The following is a 22,194-nucleotide window of genomic DNA, read 5'->3' on the forward strand; positions in this document are numbered from 1 at the left end:
GTCAATGAGTTTGTAATCCACGCCACCACCTTGGCGCTCACTCCCAAGCTTCTCATTTTATTCACAAATCAATATTTAGATCAGCGGACCCCCAGGGATCCGCGACACCGTCCCAGGAGGTCCTCCAGAAGAGGTACAAGAGAGTTTTGCTGGGGAGAAAATGTGCGGCCTCTTGCTAACCATGATTAGAGCTGCTGCCCCAAGCAAGGAGAGCGAGAGTGGGGCCTATTATATTGATATCAAAAGCTTCGCTGAAACCCAAGTAGATCACATCAAGCGCTTTTCCTCAATGCAATTCTCTGGTCACCCAATCAAAAACATCAATCAGATTTGTCTGACAGGACCTTCCCCCGGTGAATCCCTGCTGCCTCGGGTCCAGCAGCCCTCCTGACTGTAGATAGCTCACCGTCCTTTCCTTCAGCAGAGTCTCCATTAATTTCCCCACCACCGAGGTTTCCGGCCTCCTCTCCCTCCCACTCTTGTGAAGCGGGACCACCACCGCTCTGCTCCAGTTTCCAGGGATCTATTGAACAGGCACAGAGACAAATACTTACCCCAACGAGAGTAAATAAGTAAAATAATATATTTAGAATTAAAGTACCAGTGAGCTTTTGGATTATAGTTGGATTAGATAACAAAAAATCCCAACTGGCTATTTCCGAATATGCCTGATTAGGACTGAAAGTTACCGCAGGCGACATTTTCCATTCCATTGTTATAGTTTAAGGTTGGCAGCAATAATCAATGCGCAAGGGCACAGCTGGTTCTGCTTTGATTATTGCCCCTGGATTAATTACCTGCAGAAATTTGCATTTGCTTTCCCTGCAAATAATTTTAACAACCAAAATTACACACATTACTGCTTCCTCTGGGCTCATGGCAATGCCTCCAAACAATGGGCCAGTTTTAAAAGCATTTATGTGCTTAAAATTGGGTTTTACATGTGTAAATGCACTTTGCCTGTGTAAGTGGGCTTTTGAAAATTGATATAATAATGCGGTACATTTTCATGTGAAAATTCCCCTCATTCAGGCCAATTCAGAAAGGATGGCGGGAGAACGGGCGCTCTCCCGACGTGCGCCCAGCCTCCTCTCCTGGGTGCGTGATCCTATTTATACATGAGGGGTAGCGCCTCCTTTTATAGCGCGAGGGAAGATTGAGAGGTGGCTCATCAGTGGCTTCAGGAAACCAATGCTCAATTTTAGGAGCGTTGATTTTCCGAACCCACTGACAGTGATCGGTTAAGAAAATGGTCGCCGGTAAAATTGAATGTCCATTCTCCTAACCGGACTGGCCGGCATGTTTGTTTAAATTTTTTATTTTTTATTTTTTTATTTTTGGTTCCTTCAACTTAATATTGCTAGGATATTAAGTCAGAGGATGTTCAGAAAAGCAGTATTTTTGCTTTTCTGTACACTTTTTCAGGCTGCTGATAAATTAATGGCTGCCCTTGGGTAGGCGTTAATTTATGAGCGTAAAATGTGCGGATTGGCCATGCATTTTACTTTCAGAATCCCGGGTGACTGACTAATAGCCTCATCGATGTGCATTTGCAGGTGATGAGCGCTATTAGTTTTCAGGGGGTTTGGCTGCGCTTTTTCGAAGTGCTAAACCTCTTACAATATAAGGGGTAATAGATGCGCGTTGAAAACATGCGGCCAAACCCATGTTAAGCAGTGCACACTGCACACGGCCGAGCGGACTTTACAGAATCGGCCTAAATGTGAGTAAAATTACATTGAAGGTAGGAAATTATTCAGAGAGCTCATTTTTGCAGGGAAAACGATTCTCCGTCTCAGAAGTGAAATCTATTGCAAAGCACTTTTGTCTTTCCCTGCTGTCTCGATGTCTCTGCCTCCTGAAATAACGTTGCTGTAAATGGCTCCATCTGTGGGAGGCCCCTCATCCACCTTGCATGGCTTCACAGTCCCTTTCCCTTCTCTTTGCAGGGGTGATGCCCTTCTGTAGAGCGGGTCTCAATCAATTCTTTGACTAATTTGCACTTTGGGTCGTTGAATTCCTTGGACATAGAAAGAGCATCAACCTCTCCCATCCTCCGCACCAAGATCCCTTTTTCCCTTTTAAGTTGCAGTATTAAAAGAAATGGGATCAGATCATGTGTTCCTCAGATGAGGCAATTAGGGGAGGCGAGAAACCTTAAAACATTTTCATGACTCGATTGCCACATAAATCAGTTATTTGCTTATTAACCTGTAGCTAAAACTGTGCTTATTTTCTGCAGGTGAATATACACTTGCCATATGTGTGTCCAACAAATATGAAAATCTTACGCAGCAGATACCAATCCAAGTTTACAGTTATCTCATCAATGTGACTATTGAAGCCGACCAGGATGTCCTGGTGTCCAGTCGACCCATCTCATTTGAAGCCTACCCGCTGCCATCATCATATGGAATCATTTACATCTGGAACTTCGGTGATGGCTCCGCATCAGAGACCAGGAACCAGTCTAGAGTGACTCACACCTACATTAGCAAAGGGACATACTGTGTCAGTCTGGAGGCCTTCAACGTTATAAGTGCCACAGAAACAGAAAAGACCTTTCGGGTTTTTGAAGAAATTACAGGACTGAGTGTGTCTTCTGACGAGCCAACAGAGCTAAACACCCCAACATCCATCAATGCCTCTGTGCAAACAGGAGACAACATTACCTGGATCTTTGACCTGGGTGATGGTACCACGTTGTGTGTCTCAGAACCGAATGTGCGGCATATGTACTTAAAAGATGCCAACTACACGGTAAATGTCACAGCGGTAAACCCAGTTAATGCCATGTCTCAAACTTTACTCGTCCAGATCTTTGTGCTTCAAATTTTGAAAATAGAGCCTTCATCCTGCATCTTGGAGCAGCCCAATGTAAAATTAACTGCTTATGTATCTGGAGACTTCACTAATTATGTCTTTAACTGGACATTTGGGGATGGTTCTTCCAATGTTAGTGTGTATGGATACCCATTTGTAATACACAATTTCACCCGGAGTGGCATTTTTCATCTTTCCTTGGTTCTTTCTAGCAACGTGAACAAGGCAAATTACTTTACAAGCCTTTGTATTGAGCCAGAAATAGCCAATGTCACCCTTCTTCCTGCCCATCAATTTGTGCAACTTGGAGAAGAAAGCACATTCCAAGTGATTGCATTTCCTCTCTTCCTGTACCGTTACATCTGGGATTTTGGGACAAATGACACAGCAAGATCTAGTGGCACTGAAATAAGATATATGTATAAAACCCCTGGACTTTATCTGGTCATTGTTACTGTTTATAATAATGTATCTTCCAATAATGATACCGCATTCATAGAAGTCCAGGAGCCAGTTGCCATAGCAAAAATAGAACTTAATGGAACCCACGTCCTGGAATTAGGTGCAAATTACCTGTTCACAGCTGTTGGAAATGGGACAAAGGTGAATTATGAGTGGGATTTTGGGGATGGTGATAACCAGGTGGGTCAGGTTGTCATTCATGCCTATAACAGCACAGGCATTTTTACCATTAACTTGAGGGGCTGGAATAACGTGAGCAGCAGTGATGCTCTGTTAAACATCACCGTTAAAAGACGAATTCAGGGTCTTACAATAAATGCCAGCAGGACTGTGGTACCCTTGAATGGCTCAGTTAACTTTGTAGCTACACTTCAAGCTGGCGATGATGTCCGCTACTCATGGATACTCTGTGATAGGTGCACTCCCATCGTGGGGTCCTTTACCATTTGCTATACATTTCGATCTGTTGGGACTTTTAATGTCATTGTAACAGCGGAAAATGAGATCGGTTCTCTACAAGACTCTATCTTCATCTTCGTGCTGCAGCCCGTGGAGGGGCTGCAGATTGTTGCCAGTGATCTAGTGGATGGATGTTGCTTTCCAACTAACAGAACTCTCCAGCTGCAGGCAGCTGTGAGAGATGGCACTAACATTTCTTACAGTTGGACTGTCCTAAAGAACAATACCCTTCTCCAAAATGTCAGTGGAAAGATGTTGCATTTAAGTAGTCAGGAGTCCGAGACGTACATTGTTTATCTCAAAGCCACTAATAAGTTGGGAAGTTCCACCACCAATAGAACCCTTGAGTTTATTGAAAGCATTGGACATTTAAAACCACTTGCATTACCTAATCCAGCTGCTGTCAATGCTTCTGTTAACATTAGTGCTAGTATTACCAGTGGCACTGGAATAACATACATCTGGTATCTTCCAGACAGAATGAGTCTCTCTACCTATGACTCCTTCATTCTTCATAATTTCCAAAGCCCAGGTCTGAAAGAGGTGACCATCACTGCAGAAAATACGCTCGGTTTTGCCAATGCATCTATTGTCATATCAGTGCAGGAGCCCATTGCAGGGTTACAAATTAATGCTGTGGAGCAAGAGAGTGACTATGTATCTTCAGGAACTGTTCTACTCTTTCATGGTAAGCTTAAAAAGGGGACCAATGTGTCCTGGCTCTGGAAGCTGCCCAACAGCTCAATGACTGGACAAATGGCAGCTGTGCCCTTTCCAGTGGCTGGCCAGTTTTCGGTCAGCCTCAATGCATCTAATGACATTAGCTGGCAGATAACGTGCAAGAATATCACAGTACAAGACAAAATCCAAGGACTGGAACTCTTGGTGAGCAAGAAGATTGTGGAGCCTGGAGAGAGGGTCTCCTTTATGATCAGCATGACATCTGGTTCTTCAGTCACCTACTTGCTGAGCATCGTTGGAAATTATTCTGTAGTACTCAATAGTTCTAATTACACTCATGAATTCAGTAAGATTGGAGATTATCTGGTAACTGTGATAGTTCAAAACCAGGTCAGCATAGACCAGACCTCTGTTGTCATTTCTGTTTTAGAGGCCATTCATGGACTACGGTTAGTGAAATGCTGTGATCCTGGTATGCCCACGGGCATAGAAAGGAACTTCCTGGCAGAGGTCAGTAATGGATCACTGGTGGCATACACTTGGCAGTTTGACTTAAGAGGCCATTCTGTCACCAGCTTAGCAGGACCAAGTGTGTTCTACACTCCAGAGGCTCCAGGGCTTTTAATAATACATGTCAGTGCTTCAAATGGCTTAGGAGCCCAAAATATCACACATATAATACAGGTCCAGGACCAGATCCTGCTGGTTTCCCTTAATTCAGTCAGTGCGTTTGTAAATAGGACTGTCTTTTTTGAAGCCTCTGTGCTACCAAGCCCTCTTGAAGTCGTCTTCAGCTGGACCTTTGGGGATGGAAATCCAGTTCAAATAACTGCTGCCACCACCATAGCCAATCACTCTTACTCAATGCCTGGAGATTATCTGGTAGAAGTCAATGCAACCAACCTGGTTAGTTTCTTCATTGCCCAGGCAACAGTCACAGTGCGGATCCTGGAGTGTGAGGAGCCTGAGGTTCAGCTAGTCCTACCTCCACAGGTGATCATGAAAAGATCCCAAAGAAATTATATAGAGGCAGAAATCAATCTCCGGGGCTGCATTAGATACAAAACTGAGTATTTATGGGAGATTTATAGAGCGTCCAGCTGTCTGCATATCTATAAATCAGACAAGGTCCACCTTCCTAATGTTGATGTGAGCAGACCACAGCTGGTGGTACCAAAGCTAGTGTTGGACATTGGTGATTATTGCTTTGTCTTTGTTGTGTCTTTTGGGGATACCCCACTTTCAAAGAAGAGTTTTGCAAATGTCACCATGTTGCCCAGTAAACTTGTTCCTATAATTGATGGTGGATCTTTCCGGGTGTGGTCAAACAGTCGAGATTTAATCATGGATGGGGAAAAGTCCTATGACCCTAATCTGGATGACAGTGATCAAACCCCATTGCTGTACAAATGGTCATGTATATCTTCTACACAGGTAAGACATTTTCTTGCCAAATCCTTAAATTTATCTATAGGAGTAAAGAGATCCACAATTTGTATAAGGTCTTGCTTGCATCCAAAAGTTGAGGAAATTAAATCCTGAGGCAAAATATGTTAGGGTGGAAGTATCTGGAATGAGTTGGAGATAGTTGTAGGGTAGTAAGATCTGAGGTAGTGTGGGATGAGAGGATCTGAGATAATGTGGGGATAGGTTTAGGTTGGAAGGATCTCGAATAATGTGGGGATAGGTTTAGGTTGGAAGGATCTCGAATAATGTGGGGATAGGTTTAGGTTGGAAGGATCTCGAATAATGTGGGGATAGGTTTAGGTTGGAAGGATCTCGAATAATGTGGGGATTGGTTTGGCTATTGGTGGGGGACCCTATTGGTTTCCCTGAAGAGAAAGTAATCACAAAATATCAGAGGGGCAATGCGCATGTGATCCTGGATTATTGCATGACTCTATTAGTAACACATGTCTGAGAATAGAGATTCTGCATGACTATTTTAGTGATGATCCTGGATTATCACATGACTCTATCAGTAACACATGTCTGAGAATAGAGATTCTGCATGACTATTTTAGTGATGATCCTGGATTATCGCATGACTCTATCAGTAACACATGTCTGAGAATAGAAATTCTGCATGACTATTTTAGTGATGATTCTGGATTATCGCATGACTCTATCAGTAACACATGTCTGAGAATAGAAATTCTGCATGACTATTTTAGTGATGATTCTGGATTATCGCATGACTCTATCAGTAACACATGTCTGAGAATAGAGATTCTGCATGACTATTTTAGTGATGATCCTGGATTATCGCATGACTCTATCAGTAACACATGTCTGAGAATAAAGATTCTGCATGACTATTTTAGTGATGATCCTGGATTATCGCATGACTCTATCAGTAACACATGTCTGAGAATAGAGATTCTGCATGACTATTTTAGTGATACATGTGTGAGGTCCTATGAATTTGCACTGAAAGGGTTAGTGAAGATAATGGCATCTCATTCATTTCTCCTGGAACCCATGTGACAGTGGATTGCAGTAATTTGCATGCATGCAGCTTGTATAAGCATGATGGTTTGCATGTCGCATCTGAACTGCACACCTGCATTTCTCTGGCAATTGGGTGTAACCCTGCTGAAGGAGCTCAAGGTCTCCTACTAGCTCAGCTACGAGAAGCTCCTTTAACTTTGTGTTGTGTTACGTTAAGGTCTGCAGTGTGTGGGAAGGGGGAGCGTTCACATCAGGGCAGAGAGGGCTGACGCACTCTCAGCCTTTCTCACTGACAAAGTTTTTCTATTTACTCATCAGAGCTCGGCAGCAGGCTGTCCACTAAACATCACTTCAGAAAGAGGTGTGACAGCAGTTTCCAGAGCAGTATTAGAAGCAGATGTGGAGTATACATTCGACCTCACCATTAGTAAGCCTGGGAGGAACTCGGAGTCTACAAATCAAACGGTAAATTTTGTACACTCTGCCCCAGTTTTGAAAACAAATGTTACATTTTGTGCACACTACTTTCACAGATTACAGGCCAAAGTGCTCATATCTTGACTTATGTGTGTTTGTTTACTACGCTTACATTGCATTCTTTCCAGGTGAGAACTTATTAATGTCACATGCACACTGTCCTATCCTGGTGAGACCATATTTGCATTGCATACATAGGGGCGGATTTTAAAAGGAGCGCGAATAGGCCTACTTTTGTTTGCGCTCAGGCGCAAACAAAAGTACGCTGGATTTTAGTAGATACGCGCGGAGCCGCGCGTATCTACTAAAAAACCTGGATCGGCGCGCGCAAGGCTATGGATTTTGTATAGCCGGCGCACGCCGAGCCGCGCAGCCTACCCCCGTTCCCTCCAAGGCCACTCCGAAATCGGAGCGGCCTCAGAGGGAACTTTCCTTTGCCCTCCCCTCACCTTCCCCTCCCTTCCCCTACCTAACCCACCCGCCCGGCCCTGTCTAAACCCCCCCTTACCTTTGTCGGGGGATTTACGCCTCCCGGAGGGAGGCATAAATCCCCGCGCGTCAGCGGGCCTCCTGCGCGCCGGGACGCGACCTGGGGGCGGGTCCGGAGGGCGCGGCCACGCCCCCGGGCCGCCCCGGGCAGTAGCCACGCCCCCGGGCCCGCCCCCGGAACGCTCCCGACACGCCCCGAAAACGCCGCGCGGTTCGGGCCCGCCCCCCGACACGCCCCCTCCGAAAACCCCGGGACTTACGCGAGTCCCGGGGCTCTGCGCGCGCCGGTAGGCCTATGTAAAATAGGCCTACCGGCGCGCAGGGCTCTGAAAATCCGCCCCATAGTGTTCTATCCCAATGATCGTGTGTTAGTGTCACACATACCCTGACCACCATCCTATCCTGGTGGGAATGTGCTAGTGTCACATGCACACTGTCCTATCCTGGTGAGACCATATTTGCATTGCATACATAGTGTTCTATCCCAATGATCGTGTGTTAGTGTCACACATACCCTGACCACTATCCTATCCTGGTGGGAATGTGCTAGTGTCACATGCACACTGTCCTGTCCTGATAAGATTATGTTAATGTCACACATACACTGTTCTGTCATGGTGAGAGGGTGTTAATGTCTCTCTCACACACACACACACACACTTGCTGTCCTATTGTGGTGAAAGTGTGTTAGTGTCTCTCTCACACACACACACACACACACACACTGTCCTATCCCAGAGAGAGTGTCACTTTTTCACACCCAAGGACTGCCCTATTCTGGTGAGAGTGTGTTAGTGTTGTGCACACACTGTCTTATCCCAGTGAGAGTGTGATAGTATTGCACACAGTGTCCTATCCCGGTGAGTGTGTGTTAGTGTTGCATGCAGAGAGTTATAGTGTTTCACACCTATTGACTGTCTTATCCCGAAGAGTGTGTGTTAATGTTGCATGCACACTGTCCTACCCCAGTGAGAGTGTTAGTGGTGTATGCACCCTGTCCTATTCTGATGAGTGTGTGTTCATGTTAAACAAACACTGCCCTATGCTGGTGAGAGTGTACTAGTGCTGCACACCCACTGATTGACCTATCCAGGTGAGAGTGTGTTACTGTTTCACACCTATTGACTGTCCTGTGTGCTTTCTGCTGACAGAGCATTGTTTTCCTTCTGGCAGGTTTTGATTAAGAAAGGGCAGGTCCCCATTGTGTCACTCAAGTGTGTTTCTTGCAAAGCGCAGTCAGTGTATGAAGTGAGCAAGAGCTCCTATGTGTTTCTGGAAGGAAGCTGCAGGAACTGCCAGGAGGACCTGAGGCATGGGGTAAGGAAATCCCAGTGGGGACCATCTTAACTGAAGTGCAGATTTACTAAGAGCTATTAACGCTGTAGCAAGGAGGTGGTGGGAAAGGATTTCCGGCAGGAGATGCAGGTTGCTTTTCCACATGTGGGACTCACGAAGCACCAAGCTCCCTTTAATGAATTCCACATTCAGGCACACCTTGTTGGGCCATTTTGGCCTTTATCTATTTCTGTCTTAATGTCCTTTATCTTGCATACGGGTAAGAGCCACTGGATGCCCACTCGGTGAGAGTCACCTGCCCATACTTTCAGCAGTGTCTCAAAGGTGGCCACTTGGCTTCAATTTTAGTTTTGTTTTTTTAAATGTCTGATCCAGTCCTGGTTTCACCCCATTGCATGACAGGACCGTGCAGGTCCGATTTCCCCGTTGCAGGAATATGAGTCGCAATATGCAGTAGGGTAAACGCAGGGCTGAATCAGCCTGACCTGAAAATGCGGGGAAGCTGGCAGCTCGTGGCCGGGCTCGATTTCTGCCTTTCTGGTGCTTCTGGTGGGGATCCCAAGCCATCCAAATGTACTTGGCCAAGAGAGGGGTGCGGCAAATTTAAATGTATAAATTGTCAGTTTGGAACGCCCAAAATGTGTATTTAGTTCCTCGACATGGACCGTGTTTTGAGTAAACTGCATTAGGAGGGTTCTGGAGTCTAAACAGAAAAAAAAAGAGGACATTACATTCTTCAGGGGACAAGGATACAAGGCATTCGAGAAAAAGAAGCATCTATAATGTAGGCATGATTACAGGAACGCTCACCTACTCAGGCCAAGAAACACTTTAGCGCACGTCAGAGGTAATCACCGGTGAGCTGCTCAAGGTGACACAGAAAGGAATCTGCAGCATTTCCAGTTGTAGGGTTTGGTCAGGGCAGGAATTACATTTCTATTTTCTGTTTGGTTTTTTTTAATAGTCTGTGCTCCAAACTCTAGGCTATACTTTCTCCTGCCTTTCTGTATAAATTCTAATTTCAATATCTGTTTTTCTTTTTCTGGGTATATGCCTTTGTAGAGATGGACAGCACAGAGTTTTAAAAACAAGTCTCTGATTCTGGATATGTCAACAACATCCACGGGAAACAGAGGGATGAACCTGGTCCTGAGGCAGGGTGTCTTACGGGATGGAGAAGGGTACACCTTCACGCTTCATGTTACTGATCCTAGCATGGAGAAGGAGGGCTATGCCAGCATTGACCTGCTCCCCAACAGTCCCCCGGCCGGAGGATCCTGCAGGCTGTTCCCTAACAAAACAGCCACTGCATTGACCACAAAGGTTCACTTTGAATGCATAGGTAAGAAAGGACTGAAGAGTGAACAGGTGACAAAGAGACAGGTCTATGGAGAGCCAACAAGTGTGTGCACACTTATATTGTGAGAATACAAAGGTAAGAGGCAGGTCTATGGAGAGCCAACATGTGTGTGCACACTTATATTGTGAGAATACAAAGGCAAGAGGCAGGTCTATGGAGAGCCAACATGTGTGTGCACACTTATATTGTGAGAATACAAAGGCAAGAGACAGGTCTATGGAGAGCCAACAAGTGTGTGCACACTTATATTGTGAGAATACAAAGGTAAGAGGCAGGTCTATGGAGAGCCAACATGTGTGTGCACACTTATATTGTGAGAATACAAAGGCAAGAGGCAGGTCTATGGAGAGCCAACAAGTGTGTGCACACTTATATTGTGAGAACACAAAGGCAAGAGGCAGGTCTATGGAGAGCCAACAAGTGTGTGCACACTTATATTGTGAGAATACAAAGGTAAGAGGCAGGTCTATGGAGAGCCAACATGTGTGTGCACACTTATATTGTGAGAATACAAAGGTAAGAGGCAGGTCTATGGAGAGCCAACATGTGTGTGCACACTTATATTGTGAGAATACAAAGGTAAGAGACAGGTCTATGGAGAGCCAACATGTGTGTGCACACTTATATTGTGAGAATACAAAGGCAAGAGGCAGGTCTATGGAGAGCCAACATGTGTGTGCACACTTATATTGTGAGAATACAAAGGCAAGAGGCAGGTCTATGGAGAGCCAACAAGTGTGTGCACACTTATATTGTGAGAACACAAAGGCAAGAGGCAGGTCTATGGAGAGCCAACAAGTGTGTGCACACTTATATTGTGAGAATACAAAGGCAAGAGGCAGGTCTATGGAGAGCCAACATGTGTGTGCACACTTATATTGTGAGAATACAAAGGCAAGAGGCAGGTCTATGGAGAGCCAACAAGTGTGTGCACACTTATAATGTGAGAACACAAAGGCAAGAGGCAGGTCTATGGAGAGCCAACAAGTGTGTGCACACTTATATTGTGAGAATACAAAGGCAAGAGGCAGGTCTATGGAGAGCCAACATGTGTGTGCACACTTATATTGTGAGAACACAAAGGCAAGAGGCAGGTCTATGGAGAGCCAACATGTGTGTGCACACTTATATTGGCAAGTCTGAGGAGAATGAACCAGTAAGAAAAAACAGATGTACTGGGAGTGCACAAGTGAGTGAGAGTGGAAATTGCACAGTTGAAAGAGACAGGTCTACAGGGTGTATACAGGTAAGAGAAAGCCACGTTTTATGGGGACTGCAGAGGTGAGAGAGACAGATCTATAGGGAGCCTGCAGATGACAGGGACAGTCTCTGATTCCAGCCAGGAGCTCTCAGCTTTCTGTTGCAGTCTCTTTGCTATGGCATCTCATATGATATCCTTACTGAGGACCAATGCAAAACTGTGGAGAGACAGCCACAAAATTATGGGTTTTCCTAGCGTGTAGCCAGATGGACTCAGGACCAGTGGGTTATGTGCTCTTCTGCTAGCAGATGGGAGACTGAGTCAGATTTCAAAACTGACGTCACTCTAGATACACCCTGCAGTAACCTTAGCTCTTCAGTATCTCTCCGTCTCCCAGCAGATGTGGATACTGTCCCACACACTAGAATAGTGTTAAGAATTACAGCAAAAAATTTACCTTAAGGAAGATGGAGCCCCGCTCTCCTGCGATGAAACCTAAGGGTCCCTCCCCCAGTCGAGAATTCCTGAGGTTGATCTCTGATATCCCTCAGTTGTGTGCACCACTATGCACGTCTGTATTGGACATGCGCAAGTTAGGTGCATCGGCTGCCCAGCCTGCCCCGTGCGTACCGCCAATGAGAAGGGAAGATGGTGCTGGTGACCCCCCGCGTGTAAGACAGCGCCCCCCCCCCCCCCCCCCCGAGGGTCTCCACATGTGTGGACCCTTTCACCGGATCAGGGCCCAGCCTAACCAAGGCTGCTCAACCCGATCGGTGCTCCCTTCTGACCTCGCCGGGATGGATTCGGTATGGCAATCCGAACCATGGAGACCGGAGACCTGAATTTAAAGATTTTTCATTACCTGGTCTCAGTGCTTGCCGATCGTGTGCCGGACGGTCTCCAGCTGCAGGGGGAGAGGGAATTACCTTCCCTGCCGTGCTCGTTTCTGCACCCGCTGCCTTTCAGCCACACTGGGGGGCTAAGTCCACGCCGGGAACCGGTTACTGGACCAAGGCTCGCCTCTGAGGGATATCTGAGATCAACCTCAGGAATTCTCGACTGGGGGAGGGACCCTTAGGTATCACTGCAGGAGAGCGGGGCTCAATCTTCCTTAAGGTTTCTTCTTTGCTGTAATTCTTAACACTATTCTAGTGTGTGGGACAGTGTCCGCATCTGCTAGGAGACGGAGAGATACTGAAGGGCTGAGGTCACTGCAGGGATGTATCTAGAGTGACGTCAGCTTTGAAATCTGACTCTGTCTCCATCTGCTAGCAGAAGAGCACATAACCCACTGGTCCTGAGTCCATCTGTCTACACTAAGGAAAACGAAATTATCAGGTAAGTAAGTTCTCCATTCCAGATGCAAACTAACTTTTCCCTATTCTGCATCGGTGAAAAAGACTCTTACTTGCATAAAGGCCCAAAATAACCAGAAATGAAGACATTTTCTCCAGGGCAAGTTGATCAGTCCAGAGAAATGAGCAGGCACTAAAATTGCAGCTATTTGGTGACTTACGACCTGCTGAAGGGAACTCTCAGTGTGATCCCTGGGCAGAATTCCCTGACGAGCCCTGCCTTGTTGATGTTGGGGGTTTTAGAAAGGCAAATGATTCCATTGGCTTGACCATGACTTGCAAAGTGCGGCAGATCGTCTGTTGGACGATGAAGGCTCCCCTGTAAACATGAACCTTGGGCTTGGCTGCGCTGTGTCCTTTACGTGAGACTGAACCTCTGCCCCCATTTGTCATGGCAGGGTGGAGAGACCAGGAAGATGACGGAGGCTTGGTCTTCAGCCTCGTCGCGACAAGGTGTAAGCTGGGGCACTGTGAGGAGTTCTGTGTCTACAAGGGCAGCCGGTGGGAGTACACTGCCTTCCTGCCTCCCGGCTTCCAGGAAAACCAGTTTCTGGTGGACATTTCCGTGGTGGTGCAGGACCATCAGGGAGCTTCTGTTGTGGCACTGAACAGGTATCCTCGACGTCTAGCATGCTCGGGAGAAAAATGTGCAGGAACTCTTCTTTGGTAAAAGATTAGCACTGATGATCTCATCCAGCTGCATTGTCTGCTCTTCCTCCTCCACCCCTGGTCTTCATCCTTATTCTCCTATGCTTATGTTCATAACTTGAAGTTATTCTGAGGCCAGCTCAGGAGCATCTTGATTTATTTCACCTTTTCACCAGAGTGAAATTCAAAGCAGAGCTGTCTTGATGCTGCATATTCTAATTACTGACCAAATTATGTAAAAAGGAATGTGGTTATATTATTGCAGCTCTATGAGACCCTCTTATCTTAACTAGAATGACATTGTTTGGCTCAAGTCAAAAGCTCATTGACAGAATGTTAAAATGCAGAGACGGGACGTATCAGGAGTCAGATGGGTCAAAAGAAAAATACATGACATTGTAAAACTGGTAGTTAATGAGACAGCTTGTGTATGTGTTTCATTATGAACAGCAAAGTATCATAGCATCTCTGTAGTTATTAGCCAAATAGATTACAGAAAGCTATTGCTGTTCTTGGGAGTAAATAATCTACGTCATGGGATCTGCCAGGTACTTGTGGCCCAGATTGGCTGCTGTTAGACACAGGATGCTTGTCTGACCCAGCAGGGCACTACTTATGTTCTTATGTACAGGATGCTGGGCTCGATGGACCTTGGTCTGACCCAGCCTGGCACTTCTTATGTTCTTATGTACAGGATGCTGGGCTCGATGGACCTTGGTCTGACCCAGCCTGGCACTACTTATGATCTTATGTACAGGATGCTGGGCTCGATGGACCTTGGTCTGTCCCAGTCTGGTATTTCTTATATTCTGTGTTGCTGTTTCTGTCTTGGCTTCTTCTCAGTCTTAGACCTTTGTCTCTCAGCTCTTTAGTTATCTTGCTGCCGAGCCCCCCGGAAGGACTCCTGAGCCTCGCTCACTGGCTTTATAATCAGACAGAGAGTGCTCTCCAAGGCCTGGTGAAACAGGGAGACCCGCAGCACGTCACAGAGTTCTCACTGGCCCTTATTGTAGTATTAAATGAGGTAACTAAGCTGTGTTTATAGGGACAGTTGCAGTATCTGTAAATTCCTCTGTTATACCTGTTTGCACTGTACAAACATTTCCTGTTCTACAGGACTACAAAACCATGTCTTAATTAGAAAATAAGAGAGTAGCAGGTCTTCCCTCTATTTAGGGAAGTTTCCTCATTTGATAAAATCTTGAATGCGTTATCCACTTTCATCCTCATCCCTGGTGGCAGTGAGAAGCGGTGATGCCTGGTCCCCCTCACTCTTGTCAGCAGCTAGCAAGTCTGAATAATAGCCAAACTGCAGACAGGACGTCTGCCCTTTTGCTTCACCCTCTATCATAAGTAAGGGGCATTAGGTAAGTGCCCTATTCAAGGAGAAAATTCAGTCTGTGTAGGGCACCTTCTGTTTTCCTATATATAATTCCCTTGATTGGGATTTCAAGGATCAGTTCAATGAATTCTTCTGAGCTCCCTCTTGTCAAAATGAGTTACAAAAGTCTGGTGGGAAATGTGAGGCAAAACCCCTATGTTCCCCCTTAAACCGGTGCAGGACCAGGCTAAGTATCTCATTCATTTTAATTCCCCTTGTGAGAGAGAGCTAAGTGGGCAGGGCCCAAAGGGGAACAATAACAGCTGGGACTCAGGTGGGTTCATCAGACCAAGCCCGGGTCTCCAGGAGGAAGGCAACTCCAGTAGAATATTGCTGTGTGAGTAAAGAGGGAAGCTATCCTAACTGTGAGTAATTGGAGTACACTGTTCTGAAGGGAACAACAGTTGTTTGTGAAGCTGAATAAAGATAAAGTATTTTAAGAAAGGCTGGAGTCAGTCCAGGTTTGTGCCAGGGGATCACTGCTTGGTCCCACAGAAAATAGCAGATCTTTACGAGTAGCCTGGGTGCAACTGATCCACTCAGATTTCAATTTAAACATATAAATAAGTTTCAGGCTGAACTTCAAATAGCTGGAGCTTAGTATAGGACAAGAAAGACAAAATTGTTGGAGCCAGCGGGAAAGAGCTAGCTAATCAGTAAGGCCCTACTTAAATCTTGATTTTGCAGAAATGGTAGAACCTGCAACATTAGGTCTCCACTATGGTTAATGTAGGGTGAAAAAGCAGGTACAATCCTGCTAAATACCCCTCCTGGACACAAACAGTCATTTAAGCTGTATTTCCTAGTCTGATTTAATTTGGTGCACCTGTTTCCTCCCCTACACCTCAGTTTGTTGCAGACTGTGCATGGAAAGAAAGAGCTTACTAAAGGAATGAATTTGCAGTAAAGGTGGATGAGCCTTTTAAGGATACATCTGATAAGGTTTTGCCTTTACTATAATATAGATTGCTAGATCTCTAGTCTGTTGAATATTTATTACTGGAATCTTCTTAAAAAGAGTGGGAGACTTTTTAGATATGGGAACTGAATTGCACTTGGTTTGTGGTTGGCTGTGGCATGCGATTGTGTTGACTGTGTATGGGATTGTGGTTGGCTGTGAATAGGATTGTGTTTGACTGTGCTGGGGATTGTAGTTTGCTGTGGGATTTTGGTTAGTTGTCTATGGGATTGTGGTTGGCTGTGAATAGGATTATGTTTGACTATGGTTTGGGATTGTGGTTTGACATGGAGTGGGATTGTGGTTGGGGATCAAAAACAGAACACTGAGAGAGAAATCTATAGAACATGGAGCTAAGACAAAGGCAATAACCTGGGGAGAATATCAGTATATGTGACCGTCAGGTGGTACACCTGAGCATTATCACTTCCTCGCAGTGTGTCCCCTCAGAACACTGACTTTAAAGCAAGCCCATGATTGATATTTGGTCACCATCCCGTCCTTTGGTATGGAATAATGTTCACATATTTGACTGAATTGTCTGTTTCTTTCTTCTGAAGTATGAACAGCTTTTGCATTCAGAGACTGAGCCGCATGGTGAAAGAGAGCTTCGGATCTGGACCCGTAAAAACATCACTGAGACACTGATTTCCCTTAAAGTTAACACGGTGGATGACATTCAGCAGGTCGCAGCAGCTCTGGCTCAGTGTATGGTAAGGTTGAGTGAAACCATTCACACTTGCATCTCCTCAGGTATAAGCATGCCCAATATGTGATGGCAAGATCCAGCATTTCTATGCTGCCTTCAGTATACGCCACACTGTTCAAGGATGGTACATTGTCCCTGCCCCAAGACCTTACAGTTCAAGTGTTGAGGAGAGCAAGGGACAGGTAAAGGAAGCTTCAGCCAGCAACGCTGCAGGCCATGGAGTGAAGGAGTAGGAATTAATAAAAACTGACTTGGATAAGGAGAGTGAAAGCTGGAATATATTTATTAAATTATTGATTCATTTCAAAGATTTATATGGCAGCTAACAAAACAAAACATTTATGATCAATAAAACATAATAAATGACAAGCACAGCTTCTAAAACTCAAGCCAAGGCTCTCCATGAAGTCATTACTCAACTGCAACCTTGTTAATCAAAAGCCTCCTTCCTGAAGGACTTGTGCACATAAGCAGGCACTGAGAAAGCTCCTCCTTGCGTCTTGGCCACACTCGCAGACTTGGATGCTCTTTATCTTCCATCGTGTGCTCTGATCTGTTCCTAGGTGATTCACTGGAGGTCCCATGTGTGCAGCTCAGATTCTATGCCTGCAGCCTGGCTCCTTTCAAAGGCAATGCCATGTTTACACACATCCTTTGAGAGTAACACTTTCAATCCGCCAGCATCACAATCTGTTTCTAATTTCAGGTTGCAAGCAAAGAGCTCATTTGTGACACATACCAGAGGAAAACATTGAGCAAACTAGAGGACATGATGTCAATTTTGCAGAATGAGACCACACAGGGCACTATGACACCAACTGCCATTGCCGACAACATCCTGAACATCATGGGTGAGTACGGCAGAAATGGAGAGAAATCGGAGCAGCAAGGTGCTCCCTCCTACCAGTGGCAGGGCTCTAGCACAGCGCTCCCTCCTACCAGTGGCAGGGCTCTAGCACAACGCGCCCTCCTACCAATACCTCCAGTGCAGTGCTCCCTCTTACTAGTAGCAGTGGCTCCTGCACAGCGCTCCCTCCTATCAGTGGCAGTGGCTCCAGCACAGTGCTCCCTCCTATCAGTGGCAGTGGCTCCTGCACAGCGCTCCCTCCTATCAGTGGCAGTGGCTCCAGCACAGCGCTCCCTCCTATCAGTGGCAGTGGCTCCAGCACAGTGCTCCCTCCTATCAGTGGCAGTGGCTCCAGCACAGAGCTCCCTCCAACCAGTGGCAGTGGCTCCAGCACAGTTCTCCCTTCTTTGGTGGTATTGGATCTGACACAGCACCACTCAGGGCCTTATGCTGGTGGGAATTTTGCTACCACCACCCCCCCCCCCCAAAAAAAATAAATTTTGGGAGCTCTCGGTGGCTGCCTAGTTTGCCTAACTGAAGCAGGAATAGAGGTAATAGAGACCTTGGTCTTTATTTATTTATCTATCTATCTATCTATCTATCTATCTATCTATCTATCAGGTTTTATATAGTTACCATCATTCAGATTCATCATCATAACGGCTTACAAGAAATATGAAGGTTACATGATAAGGGGGATAAACAGGGTTTCAAAAGGTCCAAACTGTTGTTAAACATAAGGGTATCAAATGCAAGTTATTTACTGTTCAGTTTTACGTTTCACTTCTTAGTTATAGTCCATAGTTGGGATAAGTTCATTTATTCTTCAGGTTGGAGTGGAGGGTGGTGTTGTTGTGTTGTTTATTGGGTGAGTTGGTGTGCTTTCTTGAACAACCATGTTTTTAGGTTTTCTTGAGTTCTGAGGTCAGTTGGGAGGGAGTTCCAGAGTTCTGGGCTACCTAGGGAGATTGCTCTCTTTTGGGTTGAGGTGAGTTGCTTGGAACGTGTAGGTGGTGTTTTTAGAAGTCCCTGGTTTGCTGATCTGAGGTTTCTGTTTGGGGTATGCAGTTTTATAGAGGGGCTTAGCCAATTTTCTTGTTTTTCATATATAACTTTATGAAGGATGGATAGTACTTTGTATTGAATCCTGAATCTTATTGGTAGCCAGTGTAATGAGATAAGTGTTGGAGTAATGTGGTCGTGCTTTTTGGATCCAGTGAGGATTCTTGCAGCTGCGTTCTGCAGGATCAGGAGTAGGCGAATGGTGTTTAAAGGTAAGTTGAAAAGGAGTGAGTTATAGTAATCTATGTTGGAGAAAATTAGTAATTGAAGGACTGATCTGAAGTCATTGTTGGAAGGAAAAGGTTTTAAATGATGGAGTGTAAGAGGTTTATGATATCAGTCTTTGATTTTTGTTGTGATATGGTTTTTGAAAGAAAGTTCTCTGTCAATTATTACTCCGAGGTTGCAGGCATGGTTGATTGGATTCATGCAGCCATCTTGTCATTCTTGACCTGCTGACTCTTGTCCTCAGCTGCAGAGGTGCTGCTCTTGTGAATGACTTTCTATTGCAAGGTTTCCTCTCCCAGCACAAGCCTTGTGCCAGGAAGCCTGTTCTGAAACTGGTGCTAAACCATTTGTCTGTCCTGGACTGGCATCACCAGCAGGTAAAACCTGACGAACAGAATAGGGAAGATGCGCAAAGACACACAAGTCAGGAGCAAGCATGGCCGGGCTGAGGGAAGACCAGAGGAGAGGTGCAGCGAGTTTAGCCTGACAACAAGGGAGAGGGGAGAAATCCCTGAGGCAGTTCTGCAACAGCGCAAAGAATTCCTCTCTGGCTGAGTACTGCTGAATTAGCTCTTCTCTCGTGGCTCCTATTATAAAACATTTCTGTCATTAGCCCTTATTAAGAATGAATTAGCCAGAAAAGAGAGCCTGACCATGCTGCTGGGGCCTTCTGTTCAGCTTTTGGAGGTTTCTGGTAAAACAGAGATTGCTTTATGCTGGATTAGTGCTAGAAAAAGAGAAACCCATCAGAGCCAGGGAGGGAGGAGTAGCGCAGGGGTAAGAACAGCAGGTCAGACGCGCTGCTGCTCCTCGTGACCTGGAGAAAGTTACTTCATCTTCCTTTACCTTTAGGGACAGGGAAATGCCTCCTGCATTGAAGGAGATGTCCAGCCACAAATGGAAATCTTCTGATGTAACTGCTGTTGATCTTGTAAAACGTACCGTATGGCAGGGAAGGAGAAGAGCTGTTTCCTAGCAGGTTGCTCACAAATTCAGGAATAGCAGAATTTTTATTTTGTGTTAAAGTTGTCTTGTAAATTAATTCGATATATGTATTTTGGGGTTTGTATTCTCAAATGGTTTGGGATTTTGTGTAGTTTGTGAATATCATTGAAATGGACAGGGGTGTGATATTGCGGTTTATAAGATTTTAAACAAATAAATAAATAAACGATCAAGCTTGGAAGGAGGTGATAGGAGCAGGGATCAAATAAGACAGACTGGGGGAGCCATCCGGGCCTTATTTGCAGCTGTAATGGGAGTACCCTGTGTGCCTTGCATATGAACAGAGCTGTTCTCAATGTTTCGGTTATAGAAGTGAGCTTGGTAGAAATATTAACTGCACTGCAGACTCCAGTAATATTGCTGTAAGCAGCAGTGCCTCCTACCCCAGGGCAGCAGGTCCATTGCATTTCTCCAGAACATTTCAGGCCTGTTTTGAAAACTTAAGGGAATATTACATACCTTGGATTATTCTTTGTATATGCCTCGTAATTTATTACTTACATCTTACACTGTTCTTTTCTGTGTCCATAAAGATCTGATGTATATCATACATCATTCCCTCTGTATATGGCTTTAGTGACAGGAGAGTGAGGTAAAGTCACAGATCAGGTAGGGCCTGCAGTGATCATGTGCCCTGGCATTCTCTATCTGCCATCATACACTATAGTTTTATTGGGGCATGGGTTACATTTTACATTGTGCTCTCTGTAGATGTCTCTGCTAGTATTTTTTAATCTGCCTCCTGTTCCTTGTTCCTGATTCTGCAGGGGACTTGATTCATTTGGTCAGCATGGATCCCCATGCGTCTACGGGTGGACTTCTGTGCAGTCAATGGCATTCTCTCTCTGTCGCCTCCAAAGCATACAACCTGTCTTCTGACCTGATGCGTATCCTGATGAAGTCCCGTGTGCTGAACGAAGAGCCACTGACCTTGGAAGGCAATGAAATTACGGCGCGAGGCAAACGCTCTGACCTCTTGAACTTGCTGTGCTACAGCAGCAGAGCTGATTGCCAGTTCTCTATTCCCCAGACATTCAACAACACCTTCTCTGACCTCACGGATATAATCCAGGTCATGTTCCGTGTGGATTCCAACCCTTTCCCCTTTGGCTATATCAGCAACTACACTGTGTCCACCGAAGTTGCCTCCATGGAATTCCAGACTGGTAATGGGACCCAGATTGTAGTGGAAGATCTGGATCCTGGCCAGGCTATCACTGTAACAGTGAAGAATAGCTCAACAGTGCAAAATATATCCGCAGCCACTGCTGTCGTGCAGGCCTGGAGCTCCATCATCACTGCCATCAGCACAGAGAGTAAGAACAGAGATGCTGGACTGCACTTTCAGATCACCTATCGGCTACTAAACGGTAGGTCCTCTATGATTAACGTGGGCTGCCACAGGGTCATGCATCATTAGGAGAGCATGGTCATGTATAGTCAAAGAGCTGGCCACCATTGCAATGGGAGCAAACTTGAGTGCCACAGTCTTGAATTTAACGTCATGCAATGGCCAGATAAGCAAACTAGCTATAGTAATGGTGACTGCACTAACCACTTCCTCTGGCAACAAAATCCAGAGTTTAATTGTGCGTTGAGTGAAAAAGAACTTTCTCCGATTAGTCTTAAATGTGCTACTTGCTAACTTCATGGAGTGCCCCCTAGTCTTATTATCCGAAAGAGTAAATAACCAATTCACATCTACCCGTTCTAGACCTCTCATGATCTTAAACACCTCTATCATATCCCCCCTCAGCCGTCTCTTCTCCAAGCTGAAAAGTCCTAACCTCTTTAGTCTTTCCTCATAGGGGAGCTGTTCCAGCCCCTTTACCATTTTGGTTGCCCTTCTCTGTACCTTCTCCATCGCAATTATATCTTTTTTGAGATGCGGCGACCAGAATTGTACACAGTATTCAAGGTGCGGTCTCACCATGGAGTGATACAGAGGCATTATGACATTTTCACATACAGTTCAAGCTCCTCTTTCTCACCTACAAAGGCCTTTGCTCTGCAGCTCCTCACTACCTCTCCTCTCTTATCGCTCTCTACAGCCCTCCTCGTACGCTCTGCTCATCAGATAAGTCCCTCCTATCTGTGCCCTTTTCTTCTACCACCAATCGCTGATTCTGTGCTTTCCCCCTGGCTGCACCGTGTGCTTGGAATAGACTTCCTGAGCTGGTGAGTCCTGCTCCCTCTCTTGTCTTATTTAAACCTGCCTAAACACCTACCTTTTTTACGCTGCTTTTAAATCCTAACCCCTGATTGTCCCGCTTACAGCCTCAATCATCTTTAACCATTATCT

General features: G+C 45.5%; 1 protein-coding gene across 5 annotated transcripts in view; it reads left to right on the plus strand.

The window, feature by feature from the left end:
- The window catches only part of PKD1 (polycystin 1, transient receptor potential channel interacting), a 135,403-nt gene that overhangs the window by 61,035 nt on the left and 52,174 nt on the right, over nucleotides 1–22,194 (plus strand). For all 5 annotated transcript variants that reach the window (XM_029577343.1, XM_029577347.1, XM_029577346.1 and 2 more), the window contains exons 15-23: nucleotides 2,243–5,859; nucleotides 7,195–7,341; nucleotides 9,016–9,159; nucleotides 10,201–10,480; nucleotides 13,453–13,666; nucleotides 14,567–14,726; nucleotides 16,602–16,754; nucleotides 17,457–17,601; nucleotides 20,660–21,262. In XM_029577343.1, the coding sequence (XP_029433203.1) occupies nucleotides 2,243–5,859; nucleotides 7,195–7,341; nucleotides 9,016–9,159; nucleotides 10,201–10,480; nucleotides 13,453–13,666; nucleotides 14,567–14,726; nucleotides 16,602–16,754; nucleotides 17,457–17,601; nucleotides 20,660–21,262 (5,463 nt within the window). The remainder of the gene's footprint in view (nucleotides 1–2,242; nucleotides 5,860–7,194; nucleotides 7,342–9,015; nucleotides 9,160–10,200; nucleotides 10,481–13,452; nucleotides 13,667–14,566; nucleotides 14,727–16,601; nucleotides 16,755–17,456; nucleotides 17,602–20,659; nucleotides 21,263–22,194) is intronic.

The sequence above is a fragment of the Rhinatrema bivittatum genome, chromosome 14 (assembly GCF_901001135.1).
Source record: "Rhinatrema bivittatum chromosome 14, aRhiBiv1.1, whole genome shotgun sequence".
NCBI classification, from domain to species: Eukaryota; Metazoa; Chordata; class Amphibia; order Gymnophiona; family Rhinatrematidae; genus Rhinatrema; species Rhinatrema bivittatum.